The sequence below is a fragment of the Cebidichthys violaceus genome, unplaced genomic scaffold (assembly GCF_023349555.1).
Source record: "Cebidichthys violaceus isolate CVI_PGR_0920_01 unplaced genomic scaffold, fCebVio1.0.p SCAF_24, whole genome shotgun sequence".
NCBI lineage: Eukaryota > Metazoa > Chordata > Actinopteri > Perciformes > Stichaeidae > Cebidichthys > Cebidichthys violaceus.
This window is the reverse complement of record NW_027176417.1, coordinates 1879087-1900220: the sequence shown is the minus strand read 5'-3', so window position 1 is coordinate 1900220 and position 21134 is coordinate 1879087. Positions and strand designations below refer to the sequence as shown.

The 21134-nt window shown below is 43.1% G+C and overlaps 1 protein-coding gene across 1 annotated transcript in view; it reads left to right on the top strand.

The window, feature by feature from the left end:
- Positions 1-21134, top strand: part of filip1l (filamin A interacting protein 1-like) — a 60947-nt gene that overhangs the window by 24258 nt on the left and 15555 nt on the right. The window contains exon 4 of the mRNA XM_068719386.1: positions 75-253. Within this exon, the coding sequence (XP_068575487.1) occupies positions 75-253 (179 nt within the window). The remainder of the gene's footprint in view (positions 1-74; positions 254-21134) is intronic.

The following is a 21134-nucleotide window of genomic DNA, read 5'->3' as shown; positions in this document are numbered from 1 at the left end:
CCCTCAGTGACTGTGTCTGACTAACGCAGAGCGGTCCAGATGTGACAGGTGTTTTCTATGTGCTGCCCCCACAGCTGGACAAGTTAGTGGAGAAGCAGAGGGAGACGCACCGGCGGATGCTGGAGCAGCTGCTGATGGTGGAGCAGTCGCACAAACAGGCCCTGTACAAGCTGGAGGACGAGAAGAGGAACCACGGAGAGTTCATGAAGAAGAGCGACGAGTTCACCAACCTGCTGGAGCAGGAGCGCGAGAGGTCAGTGTACGAGTTAACACCAGGAAGTCACTGAGAAAAGATGGCAGTCTCCCAACAAACAACATAACCAGAATCAACATTGAATAAGCTTGAGTTTTCAAATCCTCCATTCAACACGATCCATTCAGCGCTGCCAAAATGTCTCAATAATCCCAAATAAAGTTAGCAATAAATCAAAGCATTCTTCAGGATTACAGGGGAAAAACACCCTAAAGAATTCCATTATTGTTTTTCCCATGACCTGTACCAGATCCTTTACTTTTATTATCACCTTTTATTGAACAACTCTGCACAAAGCTGGAGCCAACCAAGAGTTTTTACTGGAGATGATCCAGCGACCGAGCGAGGGAGGCGAGAGTTTGTCGAGTTTAGGTTTGAGCTTAGATACACAAATAAGCTTTACATTTACAGCTCTGCTTTATGGTAGCACTGCGGGTATTTGTGAACCGCGGTGAAGAAACATATCCCTTGATACCTATCCTTCAGCTAAGTCTGCATTTCAGCGCAACCGAAGCTCAGAGGCAGCAGCTCAGAACGAGGCGCACCTGAAGATCGGATTGTTTGTGCCGCCGTTTTATAATGCGTTAAATGCGGTAAAATAACGTGCCTCTGTCCTGTACACTGACCTAAGACCACAACAGATGTTTTGTAATTTTGTAATAACTTTGGCGGTGCTTTCTTCTAGTGCCATCATCAGGTAATTTTTTTAGTTTAGTTTATGACTAAAAACCTGCAAAACTAATGACATTCCCATCCCAATATGGCAAACATTCTCTTCGCTGTAGCTTCACATGTGTGGCGTTCGGAGGCGTTGTACTTTGCCTGTGTTGCGCAGAATAACGAGGCATTACAACTACTTTAGATTACTGTGCGTGCGTGTCGTGAGATGAGTCTGGGATGATTGATGTGGAAGTGCTGCTTGACATCGCCGGCAAAGACCAAAAGGTGGAAACACGTCTCTTCTGTGGAAACACAGAGCAGTCACTTGCAGTGTTCCGTTTACTGCTTCCTCGGCAATATCGCACACACAAAACTCACCATACATTTCATTTCATAACGTAACATTTCATATCGTCTATCACATCATTGCACCTCAGCCGCAGCAGAATGTTTGAGTTGGACCGGCGGACTGTGTGACGACAGTCTGCGCTTTGTCACCGGGCAGGTCAGGAAGGACAGGCTGCCATGAATAACAGGCCTCTGTCCAGGGTCGAGCTAATTACCGCGTGAGAAAAAGCGAAAGATTTATATGACTGAGAGGAGAGCTAAAAAGAAAAACTAAGCTAATGGCTCTGAGAAGCATCAATCACTCTGCATGTTCAACAAGACGCCAGATTACCATGGAAATAGTTGATGAGGGTGTATATTTTCAGTCTCAGGTTCTTCAGACTTCAGTAAAAGTACATCGAAGCAAGTGTGTGTGGGGGGTGTTCAGTATCTGCTGTTGTCATCTGTCCTCAGCAGTTGGACGTAACGCGCGTGTGTGTGTGTGTGTGTGTGTGTGTGTGTGTGTGTGTGTGTGTGTGTGTGTGTGGAGGTGTCCTCTAACTGTGCCTCATTCCCTCCCTGAGTTGTTTGTCCAGGTTACAAGCTTGTACTAATAGCAGTAACCCTTTACCATTACTTTATTCGATACCAATCATGAGAATGGAAGCTCTCACGAGTTTACAAGCAAGCCTTGAACCAATAAAAAGCTAAATCATTGTCAGGAAACATCTGGTGGGTTCCCAGATTGCCTTTTGGCCAATGGCTTCCACCTCTTTTGCGCACCACACAAACCGTTTACCTGAATTCACCCGAAGCCAGCTGAAACAAGTCAACACTACTCGGTAAACCAGAAAGATTCCTAGACCAGATTCTTGTCCTGTTACCTACGGATTCTGCACATAAATGCATGCAATTTATCGATATTACTATAGAGTACCGCTTTAAGTTCACGCACATGAGTGAGAATACACGTATGGTGTTCATGAACAGTAGATGTACAGTTTGCTGGATATTTAGCATAAGTTGGGTCTTATTTTTGCAGTTTTGACCATCATTTCTATTGCTTATGACAACGCTTTAATCAGTTTCAGTGATGTCCTTGTGTTCCCAGAACAAAACTAAATCAGACCCAAGCTGAAAAAAAAAAAGCTAACTGAATCATCTTTTAAAACTCGCAGTCCCGCAGCCAATAAAATTGGGGATGTACTCCCATGTGCTGTCAAAACTTCCAGTGCTGATCAGGAAAAAAGTTTTAACAAGAAGATATATTTCTTTCATGTAACAGCCCACTAGTCCTCTAAAGACGGAGAGGTAGACATGGCATCAAGGCAGCCTCGGGAAGAAACAAAGAAACCCAGAGGAGCTTGAGCAAACGTCATTTTAGTCCTTCGCCCGAGCACAAAACCCAGAGTTTGATCATCGGCTTCTGTTCTCCTCTGCACTCCGTCCAAAACATTATTACAGAGGGCTAGAAAAACTGAAAACCCCCAAAATAGCTTTGCCTTTCAAGAGGAAACTCCACTTATCACTTGTTTGAGGAGAGATGAAACAGCTCTCTGTGTTTTGAGACCGGCGGCCACGGCTCAACACGTACAGTACCAGAGGCACCAGGTCGCACTGGGCTTTAATGTCACTCTTGTTAACGCGTTGTTGTGTGATGCATTTTAGCTGGATATAGTCATTTCCTGGAAAGTTGTGCTTACATCCTGGAGTAACCTGGAGAAACCCCTCTCCAGGAGCACACACTCGCACTGTACAATTATAAACCTCCCTCCTGCTGTTGCCTTTTCCATTCTGACCTTACGTCATAGCAGGATTATGACTCTGACTGCTGACTGTCTCACCCTGAAAGCCCCTAAAACGCAAGTTAATCTGGGCCGGGGGGGGGGGGGGTTGGGGAGGAACCCGGCTCCCCTCTGATTAATTTGCGATCAAGCGGCCGTCCATGAGCGATGACCTCATCGCGAGTCAGGTACTGCAGGAGCAGCAGGGGTGTGAGAGCGAGAGCGGCATCTTAACCATCAGCAGATGTTACCTACGACATGACTTCAGCGCACAGATATACACACACACACACACACACACACACACACACACACACACACACACGCTGCATACAGCAACGCCACAGCAGGCATTTTGCTCGCCTTTGCTCTTCTGCAGAGAAACGCGTTTTACGACCATCTGTATCCTCTGATTTCATGCATAGCATAACAAAACTTAAATCCCGGCTCACGTTCGGATCACACTGACTGAAGTCAGTGTGAGGAGTTCAGCTCATGTTGACATGTGATGCACTGAACCCAGAGAGGCCGCGTGGAAATAGGAGCCCCCTGCTATCGTTACCCTTTAAAGCTACACATGCTGATGTCTCCGGATGACAGCGACGGGAACATGAGCTTGGAAACGCGGCAGAACTGCTGTGATGTAATGGCAGTAAAATGCACACAGCGCGCTCATGTTTACCAAGCCAGCTGGTCTGGGATCATTTTATACTGAAGGGAGGCAAAAGGTCTGCTGTTGCTGAATCCAGGTTTCTTTGGATGGACGTCTCACTTGCTGCTGTTTCGTTTTTAACACTTTAACACTGTTGTCTCTGACACGTAATAATAAACACTACCTCAACATAACAAAGAGAAAAACTGCAGTATTAAAAGGTGAGAAGTACTCAGAATAAGATACTGTGTATATGTGTATATGTTGGTCAATACATATCAAGAAACAGCTAAATATGTGTTGTTTAGAAACAGTAAAGTCCATTAAAGAGCAACAACAGCTGTAAAATATCTTGCTCAGTACATTTCATAGATACACTTCTTGGTTTATGTCATGTGTTAATGTGAAAAACTAATATTGGTCGTTATATTGAAACCAAAAATCCTGTATATACACACTCAACAAAAATCTAGCACTGACCAAACTGTACATGAGTGGACGTTACCGCAGAGTTCGCTGTGTGTGACGCTACATTCACTGCGTGGTTATTGGCAATGAGATCCGGAGCTACACAACAGCTGAAACATTTTGAAATCAGATGTCTGTGACTGTCGAATGTCACTCGATTTCCGCAACATGTTATGATTCACGTTAATAAAAATGTGCGTACTTTCCCACATATTTCATTCGTCATGACGCTTGCACAATGCATCGGGGCCTTCGCGAGGGTGTTCGATAGATGTGAACTTGCCATAGAAACAAAGGGTGTGATGGGAAAACAGCCCGCAGACGATATGAAACAAACGTGCTGGCACAATAACTTATAATTACTATTTACTATTATTATTATTAGGGGGAGTTTTCGGAGATAAAAAGCGCAGTAGCTGCTAACGTGACACCGCATGACCTTCCTCGTCTTAATGATTTGCAGGGCACACGATACATCTTCATGCCATCTGGCTGACTTAACTGCAGCGGTGGTGACATCACTAGTGTGGATCCGATCGAGAACATTCTTCGGCGATGTCCTCACCATCGCTGAGATGCTTATTATCCGGTCCTGCCCTGTTCTTTTGAAACGGAGCACAGCGTTATTTGATTTTTTTACGATGTGGGACTTTTTTTTGGGGGGGGGGGTTATTAATTATTACTGTTCCTGTCTCTGCCGGTTCACCTTAGAGGCAGGTTGTAAACTTAAAAAAAAAAAAAAAAACAGTTATACAGTGTTTTAGGAAGTTGTCAAGCAGATGTTTTTGCTGTTTATACACATATTCCAGTGCATGCATGAGCAGGATCTGTCTTCACCTATGTGTTGTTAAGATATCAGTCCTCCTAAAACTGTTGGTGAGCAGACAGAAATCTGCCTCATTCATCAACTGTGGCCAACGTGTGATTGCTGAGGCCGATACGTCTGTTCCCGACTCTGAGGAGGAGCACACCTGTATTCCTCCCAAAAATGTCTCGGCCTGGTGCATTTTATACATTCCTGTTCAAAGCCAGCTTCAAACTTCTGATATGATAAATGAGAGCATGAGATATGTTTTAGGAGAAATTGTCTGGTCAGTTTCAAACTCAGACATTCTAAACTTTCGGGAAACATATGTTCTGTTTATTAAATGTTGGTACAGGAAAAAGCACGCGTTTTTTGAAACCCTTCCTTTTATGGGAAGGAAAGCTTATTCCTCGCTCTGACTGCAGCATATGACGTGACTCAGATATTTGCAGTCGTACCGCTTTGAAGCCCCACCAGCGTGCCCCCATGCTGAGGTCAGGAATCACACCAACGTGACAGATTCAGCGACAGCCTCTGCGCACACACACAACGTGCAGCCACCTCTTCACGCTCCAAACACATTCTGACAAATGCGTCAGCGCATCGCCGGAGTTCTCTACAACTTTATGAGAATGTCGTCTCGTTTAGACGACAAATATGCTAACTAAACGCTGAATTTATGGACAAAGCGAGTCCAGAAAGAGAACGGCTGAAAAGACTTTGCAGTGCGGAGATTTAAGGGATAGCTGTTGATGTCACGGTGGCTCAGTCGCCAAAAATGATGCGATGTTCTGGCCTTCATGACAATCATTAGAAAAAAAGGTTTCAAGAAGATTTACAGCTGATGTGTTCATATAGGAAAATTGGATTGTTTTCATCTGTAGTCAGTGGTGGAAAGTAATGAAGTACATTTATTTCAACTTCAATAAATGAAGGGAAATAATGTATATTATAATCAAATGTATTTATTTGACAGCTAAATTTTGATCTAATCTGTTAAACTAGTTAAAAATACCAATACCTAGTTAGAATTTGTCAATTAATCATGAAGTTAACTGTGCCTTGATCACTTCTTTGATAAAACAAACATATCTAACATCTCAGTTTAAGCATCATTTCATATCTTCTCAGCTCTTTTAACTGCAGTCACAGAACCGTGAGGCAACGTGCTGAAGGCGCTGAATCTGATTGGTCCTCCCGTGTTCGTTCTGAGCACTGATTGGCTAGAGAAGTTAGAGAACTGCTGTATCTAAAATCACTCCCTGTTTACTGTACAGGGCCCTACATTTACTGTCAGTTACTGACATTTGACATCAAAGTATTGATGGGACCATAGAATGCTTTGTTTGTGTATCCAGACACTCGTCACTATCATTTCCACATCGTAGGAAAAACTGAGAGGCCACTGACCTAATTCGGGCTGGTCAGCCAACACTCCTTTTTCTGCTTTGGCCAGATAACGAGCAGATTGCTCCACAGTCTCCTCCACCTCTGGCTCATCCGTCTGACTCTACTGTGACAAGGTTGATGGTATTTAAGACAAGGCAACTTCTCCTCTTTCTGTTGAACTGCACAACTTTATCTATAAACTGTGAGACAGTGACTCTGTGTGCACAGTGATTTATTTGAAAAACTATGTTTTCCTATAGTTACACCCTTTTCCAACCAACCAACAGGGTTAGTAAAACAATAACAGCTACTGTCGCTATTTCTTCTTCTTTTTAATATCTGTTACTTATTCAGTCCCTCTTTCAAACTCTCAATGATTGATGATTATTGGAACAGTGGAAAGACTAACAAAGATGGTTTTGATGAGTTTTATTTTGTGTGTTTTATCATGATCAGCGAGGTAAAATCACTGTTTCAGTCATTGGAGTCTGGTGGCTTTAAGAAGAGAATATTAAATTGTATGTTTTGTTCATTAATTATAATAATTGTCCAAATCCCTGTTGATTTTATGTATCATTTATTCACATAGCATCGTGTGACTACTGCAGTAGTAATCTGTCCTGGGAATGAATGTCGATTGTAACCTTTTTGCCACTGAAAGCCAGATGTTAGTGGGTGTTAGAGGGCTTTTTGTCAAGCAGGAATGAAGCTTAGAACCAATTTTAAGAGTGAAGAAGGATTTCTGGTAACAAAACTTGAGTTTTTATAGTATTTAAGAAAATATAGTCTCTATAGTAAAGTGAATACACAAAATCTGCATGATCAGAGAAATGAGCGTTGGTTGTTGGTTGTTGAAAGAAGTGAGCTCATAGTTTGCATTTTGGATCCGTTGTCTGTTTTGGGAAAAGAAAATCACCAACGGAAGTGGATTGGTGTGAGCAAAGCATTTCCTGTAGATATGATGGAAGTAATCCAGTGGCTTGTTCTTGTTCTAGTTTGTTCACGGCCTCGTTTCCTGATTAACAATCTGTCATTGCTTGTTTTTGTTTAATTGTGGAATTAAACTAAAATATGAAGGTAATCTTTAACAAGATAAGAGACGAGGTGCACCAACACTCACAGATGCAGAACAACTCTGCACTGCAGATGTGCCGGTAGCGGTGCATCAATCGGACAAAAGGCAGTAACATAAAACAGACACCACCCACATAAAAGCGTATTTTTTATGTGTGCACCCTTATTTAAAGTGTGTGTGAGAGACTGTCAAAGTATTACTCCGTCACATCTGCAAACTAGGTGGTAATTAGGCCCCGAGAGTCGTCATTGCATGGCGTAATGTGATTACATCTCCCTGATAGAATGCAGCGATTAGACCTCACCGACCACGAGGACGCGAGACTCGCTGCTCGTTATTTTCCAACCTTTTTCAAACTTGCTTTAAAAGGAGAGAAACCTTAAAATAGAACTTAAACGCTGTACTGTACGCTATTTCTGTTCTGGGAAAGTCTTTTCGCTTGTTTTGTAGCGTGGAATAATTTGAAGAGATCTATTAAATCAGCTTCTCGTTTCAAAGACAAGAGTGCAGAAGGTGGCCAAATAAAGGCTTATTTTCTGCTATAACACTGCGGGAGAAGTCATTTTTCTAACCAGCATGTGTGTTAAAGTGCAGTTTTCTGTTTCTAAGGTGTGTCAGCCTCAGTGTGGGGCTGCGTTATCACACCGGATCGTGTCTCTGCATGGTGATGGTGCTTTGTTGATGGCAAAATGGCATCCGTCTGACTACACGTGAAATATTGCAGTCAAATTGAGCCACAGTGTTCTTAGAGCATTAAGACAGATTATTTGTAACGTCTGTCAGCGTTCGGAAAAGAAATAACCAGAGAGAACTGAATGGTCCACTGGACGGAGCTTGACAAATGATTCTGCTGACTGGGAATCTGCAGGAGTGATGAACGAGCTAATCTTCTATTTGTGAAAGGAAATAGCACCGAGGGCGGAGGGCCGGGGTCGAGGAGTAAAAAATGCAGCTAATGTAGAGTTAGCATGACATTTCTACGCTTGCTGTGAACCGTGCGGGGCCTCTGCCAGAGCTGGAGACAGCGAATGATGGCGAGACTCAAATTGCAACAAGCACCAGAGAAAATCCAAAGAACGACACGTAGAGGATACGTTGACCCGCCAGCGAGGGCTAACCTCTCTGATTTACCTTCTTCTCACATTTGTTCTAGCAGACACCTTCTTGAGTTACAGCTTGGCAAAACATGGCAAAGGGAAGCAATTTTTCCCTCTCGTCCTGTCAGGCTGGAAGGAAGCGACAGCGAGAAACTTGCACATTACGTCCTTGTAGCTGGCAGCTGCAGCGTCTGAACAATGAGCCTGTGCCTGCGCTCGCGGCCAACTCGGTGTCGAGATAGTGAGTGAAATATGGAGGGAGGAAAGAGCCTGCCTGGATCTGCCAACTCAAACGCCTCATTGTGGTGAATGGGCTATCTGGACGTGGCCTCGGTGGATTGTGCAAACAGGGAAAGTGAATCAATGTGGTGACATTTCCCCCCCTTTTGTTTTGAACAAAGACAGGATTGCTGCTGTGCTGTAGCAGGCCGTCAACATGATGGAATATATAGCAATTACATATTTGCTATTGAAACGCCGTAGAGTGATTTTAACACATTATGTAGTTGTAAGCAGGACATTTTTAAGTATTTATTAATGTATTTGTCAACGATTATAACTTTCCTAACTGGTGTGTAAACAGTAAATGGATAATAAATAATAGTATTACAAAGCTGCTATTATATTTATTGATACTGTGTGCAGCATGATTGCGCTAATGTGTAAAAAACACTATTATAAAAGTGACTCAAGGTCCACTTACTACATTTGTACCAGAGCTTTCAAGTCACATTGCATAGATTCAACAGTGGGTAGAGTAAAAAATGAAAAAATATATACTTCAATAAAGAGTACAAGTATGACACATACTTCATTATATTGACAATCATTAAATTGTTTATACACCAGTTTATGGAAACTTCAAATTCATTATATACAAACATCATCATAATAATAATAATAATAACAATTAAATTAATTATAAGCCGAACTATGTTTTAAGCTATTGTTTAAAATGTATAGTGTGTTTATTTATTGCTTATAAATGCTAAATGGGGAGATACAATTAAGTGTTTAAGAAAATATATATCCATAAAAAAAGGTATTCTGGCAACACCTTGGCAGATGAGTCCACTCAGGACGTTTGTGTCAGCACAACACGTGACCTCACATCCTGTTTCAACCACTGGGAGGAAGAGTCATTTTAGCCGAGCCTTACAGGCAATAAAAGCCTGCCCATGGGACAGCTTTTGGCACAAAAAAAAGAACCATTTTGAGTTATCTTTTTCTCTCTCACTACATTACACAATGGAAATTGTTGCCTACAAGTCCTCCCTCTCATTTGGGAAGTTCACACCCCACCACATGTCGCTCATCTTGATGAAGGACACCTTGCTGTGGAGGCAAAGCAATAAATAATATCCTGTCAAGTGGTAGCAGCGTTAGGGATTTGCATCTATATGCAACTATTGTTGCTTTTACTTTCCTCTACTCACCTTCTTAACCGTATTAGAAGATGTATATTTATTTTTAGATAATTATTTTGTCATCCAGTAAAAGATCCATTTCCTTGAGTCATTGTGTCTGCAGGGATTTTATGAGATTTGAGTAAAATTGAAAATAGCTCTTGTAACTTTCTAAGGGGGTTAAGAAGCACCTGATTTAGAGGGGCTAACTGGTAATGAGGGATGTTTATAGGGAGCAGGGTTTAATTTACTTTTCCTTGACGAAGTTTGTCTGGAAAACAAAGCCATTGCTTTTGGTTCCTAGTAATTACAGCTCTTTATTGGTGGCTAAGGGAATTGGATTTTCTTGCATCGGTACAATGTTTAGCATTCATCATCTCAAAGGAATTTAAAGATGTAAAAAAAAGTGAGTGGAGGTAAAAGTTTGTGGTTGTTGTGGGAGGCTGTATTACAGGACCTGTCGAGACGGATGTCAAGATGTGATATGGAAACCAAAATGTAAAACTTTGGGGATTGACTGTTTGGCGGAGAACAATAGAGAGCTGTCAGAGGGACCACCATGTCGCAGTGCATCCTGGGCTTTGACAGGACTCTCAGACCAACCAGGAAATAAGAGCCACAGTTGGGTTTTAAATTCCCCCCCGCCCAGATCCGATGCAAGGTACTGGAGATGATTGATGAGAAGGCGTTGCTGTAAGGTTACGAGACTGGAGAATAGCTGGCACTGCTCTGTTACTAGGCTGAGATACGAGGGTAAACATTATCTTTTCAGACACACCTTTCCCTCAATAGTAATGAATGATTATATAAATATCTGAAGGAAATCCTTTTAATTTAATCATTATGTAGCTGTGAGTAATGTCACGAGAAATATTTGTATCAAACATGTGGAAGCAATGTTTAACAGCTTAATGTTTTACAAGCCCACCAAGCCTCTGCAGAAATGTAATTTAACTCTCAATAATGTGCATGACTTAACAGGAAACCAAATTCTCAAAGTCGTTTTGTGGCAGGAGATGAGACCAAAGCAGAGCTAATTAATGCACCAGTGCAACAGCTCTGATGGTTGATAAGTTATGAGAATACACGTTTTGAGCTGCAGTGTCATAACAGCAAAACAAACAACATCCACCTTCCTTTCCTCCGCCCAAAACTCTGAACCGCAGTCATTTTCTAAAGTAAAACGGTCTTTTTGATCCAAGCCCAAAACCTCAATTACACTGTATTTTTCCAAGATTAAAGTATGCAGTCAACTTAGTTTAACTCAGAAATCTCCTATCCTGATGTTGCGTTGACCTGGTGAGGAGCTGCAGCCTCAGTGAGCCTTGAACTGAAGGATAAAGACGTCCGGGAGATGTTTTTTTTTTTTTGTTAAGGGGTTGCAGCAGGATTTTAAATTGTTTGTGTGCTCCACCATGAAAAGATTAGTGTAATGAAATCAGACTTTTGTCAAAGTCCAGGGGCTGATATCTCAGGACAAATGTTTTTGGGCTTGGAACCGAGCAAATCCTCCTGGCAGAGGTGAAGAAGGGTGGGTGGGTGGGAAGTATGACTAAAGGGTGGAAAAACGGTTTAAAGGGTCTATCCAGTTTCAGGAGCCTCTCATGACTTAGTGTAGTGAAAGAAAGGGGAAGTATCCATGTCAGCAAGGAGACAAGTAAGGTTGGATACTAAACCCTTACGAGGCTTCTGCAGAGAGCCGAGTGTGACATTAAATGTTCTATGCTTTATTTGTTCTGGTTTCTTTATAGTTCCTTATCTCATTCCTCCGGAAGACACTAATGTTTTGTGTTATTATCCCAGTGCCAGTGCAGAGAATATCTCCTCATATCACCTATAATCTGTGTAAAAGCGTCCAACAACCTGAGAAGGGCTCTTGTAAAGTTTAAGCATGCCGAGGAGGAGGTACGGTATCTGCGGTCTGGACAAAGAGCAAACACAAGAGAGAATAAATGCCATGCCTGGATCTCTCTAATTTAATGTAAGTATAGCATGAGCTCATTCCTGAGGTGCACTTTTTTTTTTTTTTCAAACAAAGAAAATATGAGCTCACATTTTGAGAAGCCGTATATTACAGCCAGTTTTATGCTCAAGCCAAAATATCATAAAAATCAGATTTAGCAGCTATTCTTTTGCTCTGCTAGGCCTTGGCGTCATTTCAGACGAACTGCATGGCATCCACATTTTAATATTACACTTTAAATGCAATTTTTAGGATCAAATGAAAAACTGATTTGGAATTAGGCTCGAGTCCATAGAGTCATTTTTCATCAGGCTCCCCTAACTCAAGGCCCTGGTGCCTTTGGGAGACCAAATGTTGAAAAGTAGGCTTGTGATGGGAATGTTACTGGCTCAAAAAGTGCTTTTGGGCAACCTTTGGGAGCTTAAGCCCCAGTTAAGCCCCAACTACTCAAGTGGAGCGGCTGAGCAGCCAACAGTGTGAGACTGTTGTTGCATTAGCAATCTCCCAGGTGTATATGTTCACTGTAATGCTGCAGAGCGGAGATGTTGCAGAAAAAACACGTCATGCAAAATGAAATTCTGGTCCTTCTTGAAAAAGCATAAATCACTTTGAACGACAAACTCGTTCTTCACTAAAATCCTCATTGACCAGCTCTATAATTATTAGCATTTGCGAATGTAAAAAAACAAGAGGACAGAAGGGCATGTAAAGATCCATGCAACTACGGCAACAGATGTTTTTTACATTTTTTAAATATCTTGTAAAACCTCTCAAGACTAGGCTTCCTGCCAGAGCTAATTGCACTAAAAGAAAATAAAATCACCATCAATCCTCATCAACACTGGAAGCCAGTGGACAAAGCTAAACCTCGTAACCCTCAGCACTAAAATGCCTCTCTGGAACCCCTCCAGATGTGAGCCATGTGTTGTGTTCAGTCACTGAGGTGAGGCTAGTCGTGTCTATCCAGACGGTGACATCACCCAGAATAGAGACGGGCTAAAATCCAACATTCAGGCCTTTCATTAATAACGCTGCTGATCCGAGGCCCTCGACATGAACCGAGGTATCCCGCCGGTGCACTTCATCAACATTAGAAGTGTTTTCTGCCACGGGGATCCTAATGCAGCCAAGAGACCCGAAAACACCAGGGCTGCACTTTACCACAGTATCCCTAACATGCTCCTTCCTTCACTTCCCCGAGTGGTTTCAGATTTTATGGACTGGCGTGGCATAAAGTCATGGTTGAAACCAGCTACAAAAGGGAGCAGATCGGACCTGTTTAAACCAGGATGCAGGATAAAAGGTGACCTGAAGAACATTAAGAAAAGATATTAATTTACTGTCTGCAGTCTAAGGCACACCTTACTGTGTATGAGACGCACCAGGCTTCCAACTAGCTACAGTGAAGCCATCGGCGTCATTATTTGACGATGAGCACAAAGCATTTAGAGCGAGATGTCGGCTAAGGGCAGGAGGGAGGGGTTGCGTATGGTTCAAACAAACAGGATTCGCCACCGAGTCACGTGACAAGCATTCTTGTTTTATGCCAAACCATAATGTTTTCTCTAACTCTAACCAAGTAGTCTAACCAGCGGCGTTTCACAACGTTTAACCACGCGCAAACCTTCTGCGTCATTTACTACGGCAAAATACGACAAGGATGACGAGGATGAGATCATGTCGCATTGTGACTCACTCCGAAAAAGAAAAATGACTCGAGATACATGACATGCAAGCAGCAATTTAGTTGTCTCATAACACAAAGTGCAATCGAGCATCCATCTATTTTACAAAGGATTAACTCAAGCTATTTGCATCACTCGATTAAATTAAATGTGACACAGTCCATGGCAATCATTTTGTGAGGAAATAACCCACGGGAAACAAAAGGGCGACACGCTGCCAAGAAAAACATCGTTGGGACGGCATACAGCGATCCATGAGAAATTGAACCGATGACGTGGTGCGAGCCTCAGTCTGCTTCTCCTCACATTTTAATTAAGAGTCAGAGGCAATTTTAGGCCGGTTTCCAAGTGACTGGGATAATGAAAGCTGCACGCCTGGACAGGAAGTGAGCAGACAATAGAAAGAGCTTGTGACCAGGATCCCAAGCCACCGCCCAGCCGGGGTGTCATCCCCTCCGAGCTCTCTGGGAGGGGAGTGATGTCACCCTAAGGCACCCACTAAGACAGACGATCGCACAGACTCACGGTCCATCACGGCTCTGTCTCGCTTAAGTAAATTCCAGCGTCACACCCCACATCCCGAATCACTATCATTTACATTCCTCCTGAACACAAAGAGGCGAGCAGCGAGTGGGAGGATCCCGGGACGGAGCGAGCAGCTGGCTGGCTGTGATGGAAAGGCTGCGAGGAGAGCAGGGAGATAAGACGGGAGGGGAGGAAGAGAAAGAGTGAGACGAGAGAGGGAAGGAGAAAATCACATTAAACTTCATTAGTGCGGAAGCTTGTGCACACTTTTCATATTTGTCTTGATGTGTCCATCAAACCTAAAACAGGTGGCAGGTTACACTCATGCGAATCATCTATGTAACGGTCACACACGTTGTCTGGTAGGCGGGGATTGTTGGCGATGTAGCCCCGCCACATCTTTTTATTTGCTGTAATCCGATCTTCCATCTTTCCAGTAAATGTAACAGATCACCTGTCATTTCTTTCCAATAGCTCTTAATCCCCTCACATGTGTGCCATTATTTCTGAAAAACGATGCGTGTCATGTGAGGTCTCGCTCTTTCGGCGGAAGAGAACAGAGCCAAAGCGTTATGAGAGGGTTCAGATAAGTGATGAACGAGGACATCTGGAGAGAGACGGCGGTGTGTCATCTACGGAGAGAGACTGTTGTGGCACCGCTAAAATGAAGGGCGGACGGAAAATGCACTTCACCTCTTACGAAAGTCAACAACCTTTATGTGTTTCGACACATAAAGAACAAAATGGATTTTGATTTTGTTGACCTGTCAACTACATACTCTAACTGATACTGACCACTCAAAGCTCGCCGCACGGATCGTACGATAAAATCACATTGCCTCGAGAGGAAGACTCGCCAGCCATTTCTAAAGATGACTTACCCCGAGGTGAACTACAAAGGTTACTTACACTCCAATTTAGGATCAAACTCGCGTTGAACTGGCTACAGAACACTAAAGACGAGGAATGCTTCCCTGAAAAGGTTTCTGGCATCAGAAACTAAATCGACTGCCGATGCTAGAATCAAAAGTGTACAGAATCCCTGTTCTGCGCCAACTCAAAGAACAAGAACTCCTCAATGCAAGCCAAACGCCCTACATAGGCACACTTTCACACACTGTTTTTCACACGTAAACCTCCCTCAAATAGCGCAATGAGGCTTACGGTCTAAATGCCAGAAGTGTGTTCTCATGTCTGTTACATAAAAACTTTTCCTTGTGCAACTTGTTGCTTCGCAGCTCATCCACACTCTCCTCTGACTCAAGCTGAGCCTTGTGTGCGACGGCCTCTGGATCTGGGCCTTTAGTCAGGCCAGTGTTGAAATAGCAATGTGGTGACACCCCGATCGGTGGAGTGTATTTCGCTTGGGCTTTTTGGATTTTATCCATTAATGCAGTTGTGACAGGATGACCAGATTAGGGAACCCGTTTCCTGTGTTTAAAGATGCCGGACGGTGTTTGTAGAGAAGTCGGAGAAAGAGCAAACGGGGCAGATATCTTGAGTAGAAGTTGGATACACAACACTGATGGCAGACTTGAGAACTTCAGCAGAAGTTTGTTTGTCCTCGACCGTTCTGAAAATGTGTTTTGGAAAGAGTTGGTGGTAAACCTGAAAACTATTTCAGCTCAGAGGGATAAGCTGCAGTTTACTGAATTCAAAGAAAATGCTTCATGCATTTCCTCAAAACTTCACTCCATTGACTCGTGGTCACACTGTAATTTTTCCAGGCTGAACTAGCATTTAGTATGCCCCCCCCCCCCCCCCCCTAAACACAGTCTCAGCACTGAGGCTTTGAAGTGCAGTTATCTTTAACTGAGTAAATACAAGCTTTCTTTTGGTGCAGACAGATGGGCTGATTAGGACACAGGTGAGGATGGATGTGTCTGTTCATGATATAGATAGAATAGAAAAGAATAGATTAACAGGTGGATCTACAAGCACACGGATGTGAAAAATGTCAGGCTTTATGACTTGACAACGAGAAAGCGCAGCTCCTTGAGATCTGATTAGAGAGCTTCAGCAGACCGTTTGAGATCAACGCTAATCCACCAGGAGTCCATCAAAGAGTCTCTGGATGCAGCTCCACCCTGCTCACCTGACAGCTGTGTACGTGTCTCACTTCCCTTCTTCCCGTGAATTTCCTGCCAAGTTACGAGATTGTCATTGTTAAGAGTTTGTGTGGATCAGCACCACGTACTTGTGGAGGTTTAATAGCAGGAGTCTCGCTCCAAAGCTGCGATGACTTTAATAGATGCTGAAGGGCAAGGATTCCCAACCAGGGGGTTAGACAAGTGCTCAGCTAATTTGAAAAAAAAAACACAAATTGTAAATCATAAAAAGAAAAATTCATCCACTGACTAAGTAGCAGTAACTGCTAACCCTCCAGCTACGATAGGCCGACTGCACAGGACACAGGTGGCAGATGTGTCCTGTGCAGTTTTTGTTTTGTGAATCCGAAGTGTCTCTAACGTAGAAATTTTTGTTTCAGTCGCTTCTCATTTCCATTTGTCGACTCATTCTGCTAGAAAATGCGTTTGTATAGTTTTAAAGATACGCTAGATCTGCAAATTAACAACAGAAAAGAATACGTTTCCTTCAAGACAAGTCTGCTCTTGTAAATTTGTTTTATACGAGCCGGGGTTTGATTTGCCGATCTGATGTGTTTGCCAGCTGATGCTAAGACGTTGCCGTGCATATAGGCTGGTGGTTGATGTTGGCTTTGAAATCCACCACGTCTGTGCAAACAGCAGGCGGAACATCCTCCTTAAGCGTTGCGATTTACATCAAAAGTCCAAATGCTGGGGGGGTAATGATTATCAGCTGTACCAATGGAAGGCAGCAGACACACGACTGCCCTGCCGACTACACACACACACACACACACACACACACACACACACACACACCTCTCTTACTTTCTCACTACCCGTGTGATCCTTTGTGAGGCAATAGCTGTTGTTAGTGTGTAAATTACAGCCCGTCTACCTGGTCCAGCCCTTCAATCTGAGGCTGCAAGATTGATTCCTGCCTATAATCTTGTATCACTCCATGGTGGCATGACGCGTTTCATTTGTTATGTGGGCGGCTAAAGGGAACTATGTGTTCCAAACGCTGACTTTGGGACGAACAACAAAGATGATTCCATCAAGAAGTAGGAAAAAGTAGCAATTCACAGGGCCACATGTGCGGGGAATCGTGGACATTTCCGGCTACCGATGACAAATTAGTGTTTTTGTGTGTGTTCCAAAATCCAAATCACAAAGACAACCAATGAAGCAGGAGCTACAAGTGTAAAAAGTGAAGTATTCTTATGGGTCTCATGAGGTTGCATGAGAATGCAAAATCCTAGTTATGTAACAGTGACAGTGAGTTATGGAGACAGGTACAGATTTGGATTTTCCTTGAGTCAAATATTAATTAAAGATGCTGCTGCCAGATCATTTTCTGAGTCTGAACTGCAAGTTGAATATATTATTAGCAGTGGCTTCACCAAAGGAGAATATATAGAAAGTGTCTGGAGAAGAAAAATAACCTTTTTTTTTATCTTTAAGAGGGTAGCAGACATGCCTTTAGTGCTACAAACCTCCCCCTGGGTTACAGCTGGCAGAAAGATAGGGTGAGAGGTCAAGATCAACCCCAACCTCACTTTTCATTCGAGAGAAAGACGCAAAAATACATGCTTGTACACATACCTGGTGCAGAGACTAAAATAAGATAAGAGTAAAGGAGAAGACAATATCATGAAGATGATAAAAGAAAGCAGGTCAAAGAGAGAGAAAGCAAAGACAGACTGTACAACATGTCATCACGAGCAAAAAGTCGTCAGCCATAACGATTTAAAGATAAAGATTTTGGCCATAAAAGGCAAGAAACAAGAGGCAGAAAGAAAATAAAAAACAGACAAAAGCGGGAAAGACAAGAGAGGAGAAGGGATAAAAGAAAGACAAGCAGAAAGAGGAATGTGGAGACAAAGTCATGGGTGGATAAAAAGAGTTACAGAATTCCAGCGAAAGACAGAGACAGACCGAGAGAAGGGGATGAGGGAAGGAGACATATGGATTTGATTACAAGTCAATGATGTCATCTATGTATGTCAGGTAATCAGCCCCGGGCTGCGCCTATCGCACAAGCATGTGTGTGTCAGGCAGCGCTGAGCGTACGGGGCAAGACCAGGCCTCGTCCGAGACGGCGGTTTGTCTGATGTGCAACAGAAATCACACCAAACACAAAATCACGCTCGGTGGAGAGGGTGAGTGTGTGTCTTCGTCTCTTGTCTTTGTCTGGTTCTGCTGCTCCTTAACTCGCACACATATCACTGCAGGGCAACAAAAAAAAACAAAAAAAAAAAACATGTGGAAATGTGTGATACACAGACGTGCATTCACTGCTGCAGCTCTCACAGAGGTAGGAAATATCTTTCCTCCATCTGGTTTGGTCATTAATGGTTTATCGGATTCATGCTAGATATCAGGTACCAGCCAGCGCACACACACACACACACACACACACACACACACACACACACACACACACACACACACACACACACGCACTTACAAACTCTCAGGCAGGTGTCTTTTCCTGCACGCATTCACAACACTCTAATGTGCTCGTATGACAGCTGTGCTTTTCATCACGTTTGGTCGCCGACTGTTTAGGTAACAGAAATCTGGGATATCTCATATCATGTGTTCACTGATATAACATTAAAAAGGTAGAAGCCAAGTCTTTGAGGTCATTCAGACCGAATACAGTTCCTTGCATTGGTGACAACATTTCGTTGCAGGTACAGGCGAGAAGATTTGACAGTTTGAGTTGAGTTTCCATTGAAACGCAGCACTAATCTTTCTCCCTCAGAAAATGGCAAAAGAACAGACATGAATGCACATTTCCATCCATTATTGTTGAGATATTAAGAGTTAAGTGCATCGACATACAAGTCATTAACACTTGGAATTTTTTACATAAAATAAAACCAAGCACAAAAACAAGGGAATGAAAATGCATGAATAGATCCACGATACTCCAAAACACCCCATGATTGTGAGGTAAACAGTCAGTCCTACTCCAAGTATGTGCTTTTACCCAATTGGCCAATTTTGGGATGATGTCGTATTATGTTGTGGTAGAAGTTGATCCAGATTCTTTGACTACCCTGTGTTTTTATTTAAGACAGATTTTTGGCACTTTATGGACTTTATTGGACAGTGACAGTGTAGATGCAGAGAGAGGGGTACGACTTGCAACACAGGTCCTCAGTCACAATCAAACTGGAAAAAGATGTGGTAAACATCTTAACGGCGAGGCCACAAAGACGGCCAGAGACAACGTCATGATGTTGGTCTGAACTCAGGACAGGTCTCGGTTGGACAAGAACTAGTTTCTCCAATTACAAACCGTTTGCTGCATCATTTAGCAGATGAACCCCTTCATTCATCCGTGTAGCTCGTGTTTTGACTCTTGGACTCTCCAGGAAGTTTCCGCTGAGAACAACATGGCAGCACGTTGCAATGCTGAACGACCACCTTGCCGAACCGCACACGTTGCTCATGCAAACCAAATCCCCAAACCTCCACATACTTTTCTGTATTGTCAGCGCGATAGTCATCCCGTCGAGGTTACAGGAAACATCTTCATCCCGCCACTATTTGTCATTTGGCAGAGGTTTGTCACAGCAAACCTGTTTGTGTGGCCTGCTCTTGTGTTTGATCCCTGACATCTGTTTCAAGTATACAGTACTCGAATATGTCCATATCCAGAAATAGAATCTAATTTTGGATGACTGAATTGTTTGTTCCAAGAACAAACAGTTTTTTGCAAGGAAATGGGAGAGAGCACAAAACTAAAATACATCATAGTTAAGAGCTTGAGCTCAGTCGTTGAACTGTGTGACACTGAAATGTTGTTTTTGAAGTTGCCTGAAATCAATCCTGCTTGACCCGAGTGTGCACTACAGCTCCCCGATTCCCATGGCCTTGTGGCAAAGTATTAAAATGCTACTTTAAAGGCTCAAGAGTGATTCAGGGAAAATTCTCGCTCAGCAATCCAGTCGGCATACTTTCAAGTGGAGACAGGAACTGGTTTCTTTAAGAAGCGGGGAAGAGTTGAGACTTCAGTCCCAGCAGGGAGCTCAACCATCTCTCCAGCCTCTGACTTCCAACAACATGTGACAATTACCATACGGCGCTTCAAGACAAGTCCTCCTCATCACACGGTATTGAATGGCAAGTTTTAGACTGGCAGTATTCTCCAAACCAAATTAAATGTGGTGTGTTTGCACAGGCAACATGGCGTGTTCCTGACCAAACACCAATGCTATCTTTGGCTTCTGTCGGCGCTGCGTGCACAAGATGGCCATCCAAACTTGTTTAACACAGCCTCATTCATTATCATCCAACAGCAGCCTCCTCCAATTGGTTGAAAGCGCTGTGATTAATTGCAAGTTTTCACATAAGTCGTAGGGCCACATGTTTTCAGTTTGCCTCTTTTTAGGAATCCGTGAGTCTGGCTCCGGCTGTGACTCACAAAAGCTGCTCCATCTGCCACTAAACACAGTGTCTACACTGGCATTTGTTGTATTTGTCAACATTTGGAGAACAACTAATTCAATTTTGCTTAGAGTACATTACGATGGAAGCTTTCTGGTTTGCATTTCTTGCCTTAAAGTTGTCCAGAAGTTTGTGGAGATGGTTAAGAGATGGCTTGTGGACTTAAAGCTGAACAAACCAGCCTCGTTTCCTATCATTACTTTACTTCTGATGTCTAATTACATCCTTTAAAGCTGGAAATGAATGATAGCACAGAGGGGACAACCGGGGACTTGTAATTGTGCTACGTAGCTTTTGGCAGAAGTTCAATCGAGCCATGAAGCCAGGTTGGTTGACTTGCGTTGATTGACTACTTATCAAAGATGTACGTTTGTATTTTTACATAAAAATCCTGCCTAGTGCGGCTTTAAAATGAATCCAGCAAATCTCTCTGTCCCTCTGCTCGGTTGGCAGAGCTCGAAACATTTAGCAACAGTGACCTCAGCCATTGTGAAGCC